General features: G+C 47.1%; 1 protein-coding gene across 2 annotated transcripts in view; it reads right to left on the bottom strand.

Moving 5' to 3' along the window:
* HSPA12B (heat shock protein family A (Hsp70) member 12B) overlaps positions 1-12,806 on the bottom strand; it is a 67,891-nt gene that overhangs the window by 46,686 nt on the left and 8,399 nt on the right. For both annotated transcript variants that reach the window (XM_066572867.1, XM_066572868.1), the window contains exon 2: positions 10,703-10,748. In XM_066572867.1, the coding sequence (XP_066428964.1) occupies positions 10,703-10,745 (43 nt within the window). In that variant the 5' untranslated portion in view covers positions 10,746-10,748. The remainder of the gene's footprint in view (positions 1-10,702; positions 10,749-12,806) is intronic.

Here is a 12,806-nt window from a genome sequence, read left to right as displayed (position 1 = left end):
GTGACTTCACCAGCAGAATAGTGAGTGCAGCTCTGGAGTATAATACATGATGTAACTCAGGATCAGTGCAGGATAAGTAATGTATGTACACAGTGACTCCACCAGCAGCAGAATAGTGAGTGCAGCTCTGGAGTATAACACAGGATGTAACTCAGGATCAGTACAGGATAAGTAATGTATGTACACAGTGACTCCACCAGCAGAATACTGAGTGCAGCTCTGGAGGATAATACAGGATGTAACTAAGGATCAGTACAGGATAAGTAATGTATGTACACAGTGACTCCACCAGCAGAATACTGAGTGCAGCTCTGGAGTATAATACAGGATCTAACTCAGGATCAGTACAGGATAAGTAATGTATGTACACAGTGACTCCACCAACAGAATAGTGAGTGCAGCTCTGGGGTATAATACAGGATGTAACTCAGGATCAGTACAGGATAAGTAATGTATGTACACAGTGACTCCACCAGCAGAATACTGGGTGCAGCTCTGGAGTATAATACAGGATGTAACTCAGGATCAGTACAGGATAAGTAATGTATGTACACAGTGACTCCAGCAGCAGAATAGTGAGTGCAGCTGTGGGGTATAATACAGGATGTAACTCAGGATCAGTACAGGATAAGTAATATATGTACACAGTGACTCCACCAGCAGAATACTGGGTGCAGCTCTGGAGGATAATACAGGATGTAACTCAGCATCAGTACAGGATAAGTAATGTATGTACACAGTGACTCCACCAGCAGAATACTGAGTGCAGCTCTGGAGTATAATACAGGATCTAACTCAGGATCAGTACAGGATAAGTAATGTATGTACACAGTGACTCCAGCAGCAGAATAGTGAGTGCAGCTGTGGGGTATAATACAGGATGTAACTCAGGATCAGTACAGGATAAGTAATGTATGTACACAGTGACTCCACCAGCAGAATACTGGGTGCAGCTCTGGAGTATAATACAGGATGTAACTCAGGATCAGTACAGGATAAGTAATGTATGTACACAGTGACTCCACCAGCAGAATACTGGGTGCAGCTCTGGAGTATAATACAGGATGTAACTCAGGAGCAGTACAGGATAAGTAATGTATGTACACAGTGACTCCACCAGCAGAATACTGAGTGCAGCTCTGGAGTATAATACAGGATCTAACTCAGGATCAGTACAGGATAAGTAATGTATGTACACAGTGACTCCAGCAGCAGAATAGTGAGTGCAGCTGTGGGGTATAATACAGGATGTAACTCAGGGTCAGTACAGGATAAGTAATGTATGTACACAGTGACTCCACCAGCAGAATAGTGAGTGCAGCTCTGGAGTATAATACAGGATGTAACTCAGGATCAGTACAGGATAAGTAATGTATGTACACAGTGACTCCACCAGCAGAATACTGGGTGCAGCTCTGGAGTATAATACAGGATGTAACTCAGGATCAGTACAGGATAAGTAATGTATGTACACAGTGACTCCACCAGCAGAATACTGGGTGCAGCTCTGGAGTATAATACAGGATGTAACTCAGGAGCAGTACAGGATAAGTAATGTTATGTAAATCGGTGGTTTGAATCCCATCAACTACATTGAGTCACTTTCCTTAGATTTCTGTTCCCCCCACATACTCGCATACTTCTATCTTGCAGAGACTACCCACGGCCATTGCACTCTGTTTACATGAATCTGTCCTATAAAGGCTTTGTATATAATTGGTTGTCCTCTCTGGACACTTTGTAGTGATGGCTCCATACATTGCTCTGGTCTCTGTTGACATATGACATTTTTCTTAAAGGATTTATGTAAAGTTGTCAAGCAAAACCACTAATGAGTTCCTTCTGCTGCAGGCTGGAATTAGGAGGAAGGCAATCAACATGTCAGAGTTATGTCCCCTTAAGTGGAGCCCAGGCCTGGGATCTGTTCCCAGGACTGAACGGAGGGGGCGATCATGAACGGGTTAATTAAAGCGATTCTTCTCTCTGAGTAATATTGTGGCTCAGTTGGTACATTTTTGGACACATTGTTTGCAGATTTTTAGAATGCTGCTAAATCTTAGTGTAGCTCCAGCCCTGCGCCTCGTCCCAGCCCTGCGCCTCGTCCCTGCCCTGCGCCTCGTCCCTGCCCTGCGCCTCGTCCCTGCCCCTCGTCCCTGCCCTGCGCCTCGTCCCTGCCCCGCACCTCGTCCCTGCCCCGCGCCTCGTCCCTGCCCCGCGCCTCGTCCCAGCCCCGCGCCTCGTCCCAGCCCCGCGCCTCGTCCCAGCCCTGCGCCTCGTCCCAGCCCTGCGCCTCGTCCCAGCCCTGCGCCTCGTCCCAGTCCTGCGCCTCGCTGGCGCACGTCTCCTCTAATCACGCTGGTTTGTTCTTTGCCAGTGCAAAATGCAAGAAACTGAACAAACTGTGGTCTGAGGTTTCATCCATTTTTTAGTATTTTGCGTGGTTTATGGAGAAAGTGCACAACAAAAAGTGGACTTCAGTTTAGCGTTTTATGATAAATCAGGGCTTTAACCCCTTAACGACCGGGCCATAGTGTTTTTACGTCCTCCCGAAGTGGGCTTTATTCTCTGAGGACGTAAAAACATGTGTCCTGCAGAGAATAAAGCCCCTCGGGCTCTGGACGTGACAGCTCCATGCTGTCGGTGTCTGCAGATAGCTGACAGCATGGAGCTGTCATCCCGGCGTTGTCATCCTTTCCGATGGATAGCGCCGATCGCAAAAAAGTAAATAAAACTGCAAAAAAGTGACATATTCAGCTGCCCTGATGGATCGGATCCATCGGAGCAGCTGAAATTACTCACCAAAGTCCACAGCACGGCTCCCCGCTGTCCCGATGCTCCGGGTGCCGTAGCCGTCCTTCTGCGCATGCGCGCCAGGTGGCATTACATCAGCCGCATGCGTAGAAGGCCCGGCGGCGCAGGAGACTTAAAATCTCCTGGCTCCCGGCTCCTGTAGGTAGCCGGGAGGCAGGAGGCGTCAGCGGGGACCGCGATCGCCATTATACAATGGATAACGACGATCGCGGAAAAGTGAAAAAAAGTGTAAAAAAAGAAGTTTCACCTCCCCTCATGGATCAGATCGGTCCCCGGTCACATGATAAAGTAGCGATCTAACATTAGGCCGGTCACGCATGACCGGAGAGGAATTACGGGTTCTGCATGCGCTTGATCAGCGGTAATCCACGGATCAATCGCATGCATTGGATTACACAATTCCCCCCAATTAGCGGGTCGGAATTACATAATCCACTCGCAGAAACAGAACACGGCATGCTATATTTTACCACGGGTATCCGCGACCTAGAGCCCATTGTGCTCTATGACGGCGGATATACTCGCAGCCCATGTGCAAACACATTGTGTACGGGCTGCGGGTACCCGGGTCATCTCTAAGCGACAGCGCGGGAAATACAAACAAAAAAAAAAGTACTGCGCATGACCGCCTGTGTGAGTAGGCAGTGATGCGCAGTACATTACGTGGCTGTACACAGGGTCACAGCTGGAATCCGCTGCGGGCCTCCGTAAGCGGATTCTGCATACGGCCGTGAGAGCCCGGCGTTATTCAGACCGCTACCTGTAATCCGTAATTTACAAGAAGCCCCGGGAACGCTCGCCTTCCTGCAGTTCCAGGAGCAGCTTGTTGAGCGCCTTCTCTGTGAGACCGCCGCACCGCAGCAAGATTACAAAAGCTTCACAGTGCCACTTTCTTCACCCCATCCCCGCCTCTGAGGTCACGAAATACATGAGAGGAGGAGGGGGGATACCCGGTTTTCTTGCCCCATGTGCCCAACCCAACCAGCCTCCGTAATTACCCCTGTCTTCGGACATAAAATGCTGTTTATATTATTACCTTTATCTAATATTTAGGGAATGCCAAAAAATGGGGATGGCAGGGGAGGGGGGGGGGGGGTAGAGGGGGATTATTTTTAGGAAGTCAAATTTTTTTCCGTATAAGTGGGCAATGGGGCCTGGAATTTATTCAGTTCTGCCCTGAAATCCAGCGGGCATTCCCTCCATTATGGGCCTAGCCATGTGCCCTGTAAGTAGATTAGGGCCACAATGGGTATGTTCCTGAACACGGGACAAACGGGGGGATCCATTTTGGGGTGAACGTCTTCATTCCTATGTACACTGTACAAAAAAAACCAGTTTTTAAATTGACAAAATTGCCAAAAAATGAAAATCGTAATTTTTTCCTTTTGCTTTGCTTAGATTCATTCAAATACTGTGGGGTCAAAATATGCAGTGCACCCCTAGATGAATTTGTTAAGGGGTCTAGTTTTCAAAATGGGGTCATTTGTGGGGGTTCCTTATCGTTTTGGTCACTCAATGGCTCTATAAGTGGGCAATGGGGCCTGGAATTTATTCCGTTGTACCCTGAAATCCAACGGGTGCTCCTTCCATTATAGGCCTAGCCATGTGTCCTTTAAAGGGGTTGTCTCGCGCCGAAACGTTTTTTTTCCATAGGCCCCCCGTTCGGCGCAGGACAACCCCAAAGGATGTGTTAAAAAAAAAAATTGTACTACTTACCCAAATCCCCGCTCTGCGACGTCTTCCTTCACCAAGATGGCCGCCGGGATCTTCACCCACGATGCACCGCGGGTCTTCTCCCATGGTGCACCGTGGGCTCTGTGCGGTCCATTGCCGATTCCAGCCTCCTGATTGGCTGGAATCGGCACACGTGATGGGGCGGAGCTACGAGGACCAGCTCTCCGGCACGAGCGGCCCCATTCACCAGGAAGAAGACCGGACAGCGCAAGCGCGTCTAAAAAAGCAAGAAGACATCAGAATTAGACGGATCCATGGCGACGGGGATGCTAGCAACGGAGCAGGTAAGTGAATAACTTCTGTATGGCTCATATTTAATGCACGATGTATATTACAAAGTGCATTAATATGGCCATACAGAAGTGTATAACCCCACTTGCTGCCGCGAGACAACCCCTTTAAGTAGATTAGGACCACAATGGGTATATTTCTGAACACGGGACAAACAGGGGTATCCATTTTGGGGTGAACCTCTGCATTCCTATGTACACTGTACAAAAAAACAGTTTTTAAATTGACAAAATTGCCAAAAAAATGAAAATCGTAATTTTTTCCTTCTGCTTGGCTTAGATTCATTCAAAAACTGTGAAGTCAAAAAAGTCATCGTACCCCTAGATAAATTCGTTAAGGGGTCTACTTTTCAAAATGGGGTCACTTGTGGGCGTTCTCCATCGTTTTAGTCACTCAATGGCTCTACAAGTGTGCAACGGGGACTAAATCTCCTTCAAGCAAAATATCTGTTCCGAAAGCCATCGGTTGCTCCTTTCATTTTGGGCCCCATTGTGCATACAGGCGTAATACTAGGGCCACAATGGGTATGTTTCTGAGCACGGGACAAACAGGGGTATCCATTCTGGGGTGCAAATCCTCATTTTCATGTGTATTATAGAAAAAAGTCCTGTCTTTAAAATGACATATTTGCAAAAATATGAAATGTTAGTTTTTCTCTTCTAAATTGCATTGACTCCTAAAAAAAACCCTGTGGGGTTAAAATACTCCTGACCCCCTCAGTGAATACGTTAAAGGGTGTAGTTTTTAAAATGGGGTCACTTGTGGGGGGATCTATCATTTTGACTCCTATGAGCCTTTCCAATCTTGGCTTGGTGTAGGAAAACAAAGTGTTCCTCAAAATGCTGAAAAGTAATGTTACATTTGTACGTCTCCTAAATGGTTAAAAAAAAAAAGAAAGTTTTTCCAATGTGCACCCAAAATAAAGTAAACGGATGGAAATATAAATCTTAGCAAAAATTTCTATATTATGTTTGCACATATTTGAGATATTGCAGTTGGAAATGTGAAAAAATGACTATTTTTCAAAATTTTCCCAATTATGGCGCTTTTAATAAATAAACACAAATTCTATCGGTCTAAGTTTTCCACCTAAATGAAGTACAACATGTGGCGAAAAAACAATGTCAGAATCGCTTGGATATGCAAAACCTTTCTGGTGTTTTTCCATGTTAAAGTGACATGTGTCAGATTTGCAAAATTTGGCCTGGTCATTAAGGCGCAAACAGGCTTGGTCATTAAGGGGTTAAAGGGGTTTCCGGTTGTAAACTATTTATTGCCTATCTTCAGTATAAGTCATGAATCGTAGATTGGTGCGGGGTCCGTTGACTGGGACCTCCAGCCAATCAGCTGTTTGCCAGACCTGTGCAATAGACTGATTTCTGTAGAAAGTAGACAGCTCCATTTTATTGCAGTGGCCAGGCTTGGTATTGCAGGCCATGAAATGAATGGGAAATTTGCTATGATATAATTGTGTATTACATGTATATATACACTGAGTGCCCCCTTTATTAGAGCCGCGGCGCTCTCACAATTGGGGCTTCCCTATATGAAAATTATCACCCTGACCCTGGAGCGTCATGTGACAAGCTTTCTGTGGATCTGTTTCAGTGTGAATCCACATTAGATGGGGGGATCCAGAGATCTGAGTGACTTCAAACGAGGCCGGTCATCGGTGCTAGACTAGCCGGGGTCAGGATTTTACTGACAGCAACTTGGGTTTTTCAAGTAATGCTGTGGGGAGTATACCGAGAATGGCGTGATGGAGGCAAACCCAGCGAGAGGGGATCCTGTGGACGATAACTGTGATAGGGGTTAGAGGAGGATGTCAAAACAATCAGGAGCTGCACAGTCATGAGCTGCCCAATACAACGCTGCTACTACAACTAATGCGTCTGAACACACAAGTCTGTTGCTCCAACCATGAAAGACCTGGGCTCTCCAATACAGCAGCCCTTCAGATCATTTCTGGCTCTATGATGGATCTGAGACTGCACTCTCCTTTCTTATCATGCTCCTTCTTTGGTGACATCATCCTGCCTATTGTGACCCCTCAGGATGTTGGGCTCCCTGTCTCCAGCTCTCGGTACATGGAAGTTGGGCGTTGTACTTACAAATCCATTCCCTCTCCAAACATCCTCTGAGAAAGGAGGAGAAGGAAATGCCTACATATAGGTTTCCTCTTATCATCAGCTGCTATCTGAACTCTCTTCCCGGCTCCTATCTTTTTATATGGCCTCAAGACTAACCCAGCCCCCCCTCTCCTACCACTGCTTGGCTCTATCTCCGACAGCTCCTCAGGGTGGTAGGTGAGATCTTCCATCTGGAAGCGTTAAATTCATGATGGGATCTCTGGATACGACATGATACAAATGGAAGTGGTGTGAGATATAATCTCATTGCGTGAACTCTCTCATTGGAAGGTGGATGCACCCAGGATGAGGGGCTTTGCTGACCTACACATACACTCATTGTCAAAAAACACTCCTGCTCCCAATAGAACTTGTCGTTTTGTTGCAAAACCCGTCCTGCAGTTCCATCTCAGGCAGATCTGTAATGATGAGAGTTGTGGTGATTAGATGGACGGTCTTGTCACCGGAGGCCCTAAAAGTGGTTCCCCATTGTCCTATAAGAAGCTCTCGGAGGCTCCTTGTGTGCAGTGACCTTTTCTTTAGTTTGTAGAGCTTGTTGACCATTAGACACCTCTACGGAGCAGAGAAGAGATTTCACCCCTTACCAGAGCCTGACACGGGCGCATTATTGGGGTGTGAGAAGCTGGATGACACTGCTCTCATGTCCTCTCTTATGTCTGCTAGGCCCCTGCTGGATGCTGTAGAGCACACACTGCTCCCATGTCCTCTCTTATGTCTGCTAGGCCTCTGCTGGGTGCTGTGGAGCACATACTGCTCTCCTGTCCTCTCTTATGTCTGCTAGGCCTCTGCTGGGTGCTGCGGAGCACACACTGCTCTGATGTCCTCTCTTATGTCTGCTAGGCCTCTGCTGGGTGCTGTGGAGCACACACTGCTCTCATGTCCTCTCTTATGTCTGCTAGGCCTTTGCTGGGTGCTGCGAAGCACACACTGCTCTCATCTCCTCTCTTATGTCTGCTAGGCCTTTGCTGAGTGCTGCGGAGCAAACACTGCTCTCATGTCCTCTCTTATGTCTGCTAGGCCTCCGCTGGGTGCTGCGGAACACATGCTGCTCTCATGTCCTCTCTTATGTCTGCTAGGCCTCTGCTGGGTGCTGCGGAGCACATGCAGCTCTCATGTCCTCTCATGTCTGCTAGGCCTCTGCTGGGTGCTGCGGAGCACATGCTGCTCTCATGTCCTCTCTTTTGTCTGCTAGGCCTTTGCTGGGTGCTGCAGAGCACACACTGCTCTCATGTCCTCTCTTATGTCTGCTAGGCCTCTGCTGGGTGCTGCGGAGCACATGCTGTTCTCATGTCCTCTCTTATGTCTGCTAGGTCTCTGCCGGGTGCTGCAGAGAACATACTGCTCTCATGTCCTCTCTTATGTCTGCTAGGCCCCTGCTGAGTGCTGCGGAGCAGACGCTGCTCTCATGTCTTCTCTTATGTCTGCTAGGCCTCTGCTGGGTGCTGCTCTCATACCCTCTCTGTAGTCACTTTCTCCTCCTGAGATGCAGTTCTGTACTTTTTATACCCTCCTCCCAGAACTGCTGGTGACCTTGCAGGACCTGCACTGTGGGCGGGGCCAGCCCTGCATTATCCCCTATGGAGGGTCGTTCTCTACACAAAGCCTGTAGGTGGCTTCTAGAAGATGGAGCTGTTCAGCGCCTTTAGCACACAGTCTCCAAGCCGATTACACTCTGAGGCTTCTTTCACACAAACATCAATATCGCGCCGAAGTTAGCCGCGCAATAAAATCACAAACATGACTGCCGACATCGGATGAACAAAGACTAGCTGCTGCCATGTCACGGCTATAATTTACGACTTTTCCATCCATTTAACTGCTGCCTGCAGGGAAAACACAGCGCAGCCCTGAGATCCCTCGGGGGCAGAACTACTTTAATGACTGTTAAATGCCCCGACCAGAGGCAGCTGTCCGTGTTTAGCACAATGATCCGCACAGCGGTGGTCTGCATACGCTGTGTATTTCAGGGACTGAATCTGCATACGCAGTGAGCCCTAACAGTCGCTCCTCTGTGCGATTGGACAGGCGGGCAGCCTCCATGCCCCACAGACATGAGCCTTGGGTGCCCATGGCCCGGCCACCAGTTTTCCTTCCTTGGAGCACTTGTGGTAGGTACTAAGCATCCCGAGACACCGCATTAGTCCGGCCATTCTGGAGAGGCTCTGACCAGTCGTCTACACACCATACGTGTCAAACTCAATCCATCTCTACACATCAGTTTATGTGGCTGCGTGGGTGCGGAGGCAGAAGGACCGGCTCTCCACTTCACTTAGATGATGCAGCCAGCGCAGGGAGGGGACGCCATCTTGGATTCTGAGCTCCAGCGCTCCGCCCTCTTCAACAGCTTCCAGACAGTGGCACAGCTCTGACCCCCTACCCGGGCATCCTCGCCACCCGCCAGGACAGGAAGTTCAGCGCTAAAGACATGTAAGGGGAGGAACCCAATCATGGTGCAGAGCGCCCCAGAGCCGTGTGAGGAGCGGCTACAGGTAGGGCTCAGTCACTCCAGTTTTGGGCCGTGAAATGCACAGAATTTTCACAGCAGGAAGCTGCGTATTCACTACGTATTCACGGCGTATTCACTGCGTATTTGGACCTTCTTGCAGTTTTTTTGCGCATATATTCACTGCATTTTTTTCTCGAGCGCAAAAACAAACAAAAAGTAAGAAGGTTCCCTAGATGACTTTACATATGCAGCGGATACACGTGTCACGGGGATTTACGCAATTCAGTTGACTTTAATGGACAATTTCAGTCCATAATATTGGCCAAAATAGGGCATGCTTGCTCCAATGCAAATCAGTGGGGTGTAAGCTGCCTGTATGGGCATAGACTATGTGGGTAATACAGAGAGCAAATCCACCTGTGTGAATGAACCCTTATAAAGGGCCCCTTGGAGGCCACCGTAATGTTGATGTGGCCCTCGGTGAGCATGAGTCTGACCCGTTTTACAGGACGGACTCCAGAAAAGTCCCCCGCCCCACAGTCTGATGAAAGCTCTCTAAATGCAGGTCTGTGCTTTACTGCTAAGGTAAGATGAAAGCTGCGCAGTGATTGGTTGCTATGGGCAACACAGATTTTCTCTTAGACCACTCTCATGGGAGTGGGCTGTCAAGGGGATTTTCCACAGACCACCCTGTACTTCTCCATCCTTCCTGCTTCCTACATCAATTTTAAGAGCTGACTAGTCACTTGCTAATATGCTCCACCCCTGAGGGGCGCCATTGTCACCAGATACGCACTGCGATTCACTGAACCTCTCGGTCGTTCTATGGTTGGTGCCAAAATAATATGGGGTGAACAATTATGCATCTTATGGTAGTTTTGTAGTTGCCTATTGCTCTCATATCTGAAATACTCTGTGCAGCAGGGATCCTGCCCCCCTCAGGATATAACACTCCAACAGATTATTCCACGCCCTGAAGTAATCTGTGCTGCTGGGTATGGAGCTAGTCCCTGTATAACCCAGGTCCTATGAGTGCTTGGAGGGGTTGTAGGTTAGTTATGGGTTCCTAGCACCTCCCAGACCATTGCTTCACATATAAGACCTCTGCCCATGAGGAGCAGGCATCTATTGAAGGGAAATATAAATTAGAATATGAGGGTGTGGCTTGTCAGCAGAGGTGTGGTTCAGATAAGCAGGGGCGGGGCCTCATTTCCATCCCAGGATTTAACATAATTTTTTACAGCCTCCATGAATAATGATGGCCTCTTACCTATCTGCAGTGTCCCCATCCTGCTGTCCAGCAATGTTGTCATGTCCTAGAAAGACAGAAGCAGTTTTTATACTAATGAACCTACAGAACGTGACGGCAGGACCGAGACCCACAAAATTATAGGTAACACGACTGACAGCAGAAAGAGAACGATCTGAGTACAGATAATGTAGTAGATGTCACCTGCAGTCCTATGTAACACCACAGATAACACAGTGATAGCAGAGTACAGATAATATAGTATATGTCACCAGCAGTCCCATGTAACCCCCTAGATAACACAGTGATAACAGAGTACAGATAATGTAGTAGATGTCACCTGCAGTCCTATGTACCACCACAGATAACACACTGATAACAGAGTACAGATAGTCACCTGCGGTCCTATGTTATCACTGTGTTATCTGTGGTGTTACAGAGTACAGATAATGTAGTAGATGTCACCGGCAGTCCTATGTAACCCCATAGATTACACACTGATAACAGAGTACAGATAATGTAGTAGATGTCACCAGCAGTCCTATGTAACCCCATAGATTACACACTGATAACAGAGTACAGATAATGTAGTAGATGTCACCTGCAGTCCTATGTAACCCACAGATAACACAGTGATAACTCTGAGGACAGAAAATGGAGTAGATGTGACCTGCAGTCCTATGTAACTATCAGTGGTTTTGTTTTGTCCCCTTATAGGGCTGTGACTATAATGGCCATATAAAGGGAGAAAAACACGCCCATGTTTAAGCCATAAGACTAATTTCACACCAAGATCAGTACATGTGTACACATCAGAGACAAGCTCAGTTCATAAATACAGCACCAGAACCCAGCTCAGTAAATCGAATCAGTACTCAGAACCAAGCTCTGAACATTGAAACAGTACCAGAACCCAGCTCAGTATATAAATACAGCACCAGAGCGAAGCTCAGTACATTGAAACAGTGCCAGAACTAAGCTCAGTAAATTGAAACAGTGCCAGAACTAAGCTCAGTACATTAAAACAGTACCAGAACCAAGCTCAGTATATAAATACAGCACCAGAACGAAGCTCAGTACATTGAAACAGTACCAGAACTAAGCTTAGTACATTGAAACAGTACCAGAACCAAGCTCAGTACATTGAAACAGTACCAGAACCAAGCTCAGTACATTAAAACAGTACCAGAACTAAGCTCAGTACATTGAAACAGTACCAGAACCAAGCTCAGTACATTGAAACAGTACCAGAACCAAGCTCAGTACATTGAAACAGTACCAGAACCAAGCTCAGTACATTGAAACAGTACCAGAACCAAGCTCAGTACATTAAAAAGCACCAGTACCCAGCTCAGTACATAAATACAGCACCAGAACAAAGCTCAGTACATTGAAACAGTACCAGAACCAAGCTTAGTAAATTAAAAAAAGCACCCAAACCAAGCTTAGTACATTGAAACAGTACCAGAACCAAGCTCAGTACATTGAAACAGTACCAGAACCAAGCTCAGTACATTAAAACAGTACCAGAACCAAGCTCAGTACATTAAAACAGTACCAGAACCAAGCTCAGTACATTAAAACAGTACCAGAACCAAGCTCAGTACATTGAAACAGTACCAGAACTAAGCTCAGTACATTGAAACAGTACCAGAACTAAGCTCAGTACATTGAAACAGTACCAGAACCAAGCTCAGTGCATTATAAAAAGCACCAGAACCCAGCTCAGTACATAAATACAGCACCAGAACAAAGCTCAGTACATTGAAACAGTACCAGAACCAAGCTCAGTACATTAAAAAAAAAGCACCCGAACCAAGCTTAGTACATTGAAACGACACCTGAACCAAGCTCAGTACATTGAACCAGCACCAGAACCAAGCTCGGTATATTGAATGAGTACCAGAACCAAGCTCAATACATTGAAACAGTACCAGAACCAAGCTCAGTACATTGAAACAGCACCTGAATCCAGCTCAGTACATTAAAAAAAGCGACCAAACCAATCTCAGTACATTAAAAAAAGCACCCGAAGCAAGCTCAGTACATTGAAACAGTACCAGAACCAAGCTCAGTATATTGAAACAGCACCACAACCCAGCTCAGTATATAAATAAAGCACCAC

Source organism: Eleutherodactylus coqui, chromosome 7, assembly GCF_035609145.1.
Source record: "Eleutherodactylus coqui strain aEleCoq1 chromosome 7, aEleCoq1.hap1, whole genome shotgun sequence".
Lineage (NCBI taxonomy): Eukaryota > Metazoa > Chordata > Amphibia > Anura > Eleutherodactylidae > Eleutherodactylus > Eleutherodactylus coqui.
The sequence above is the reverse complement of the archived record's forward strand: the minus strand, read 5'-3'. Positions and strand labels throughout refer to the sequence as shown.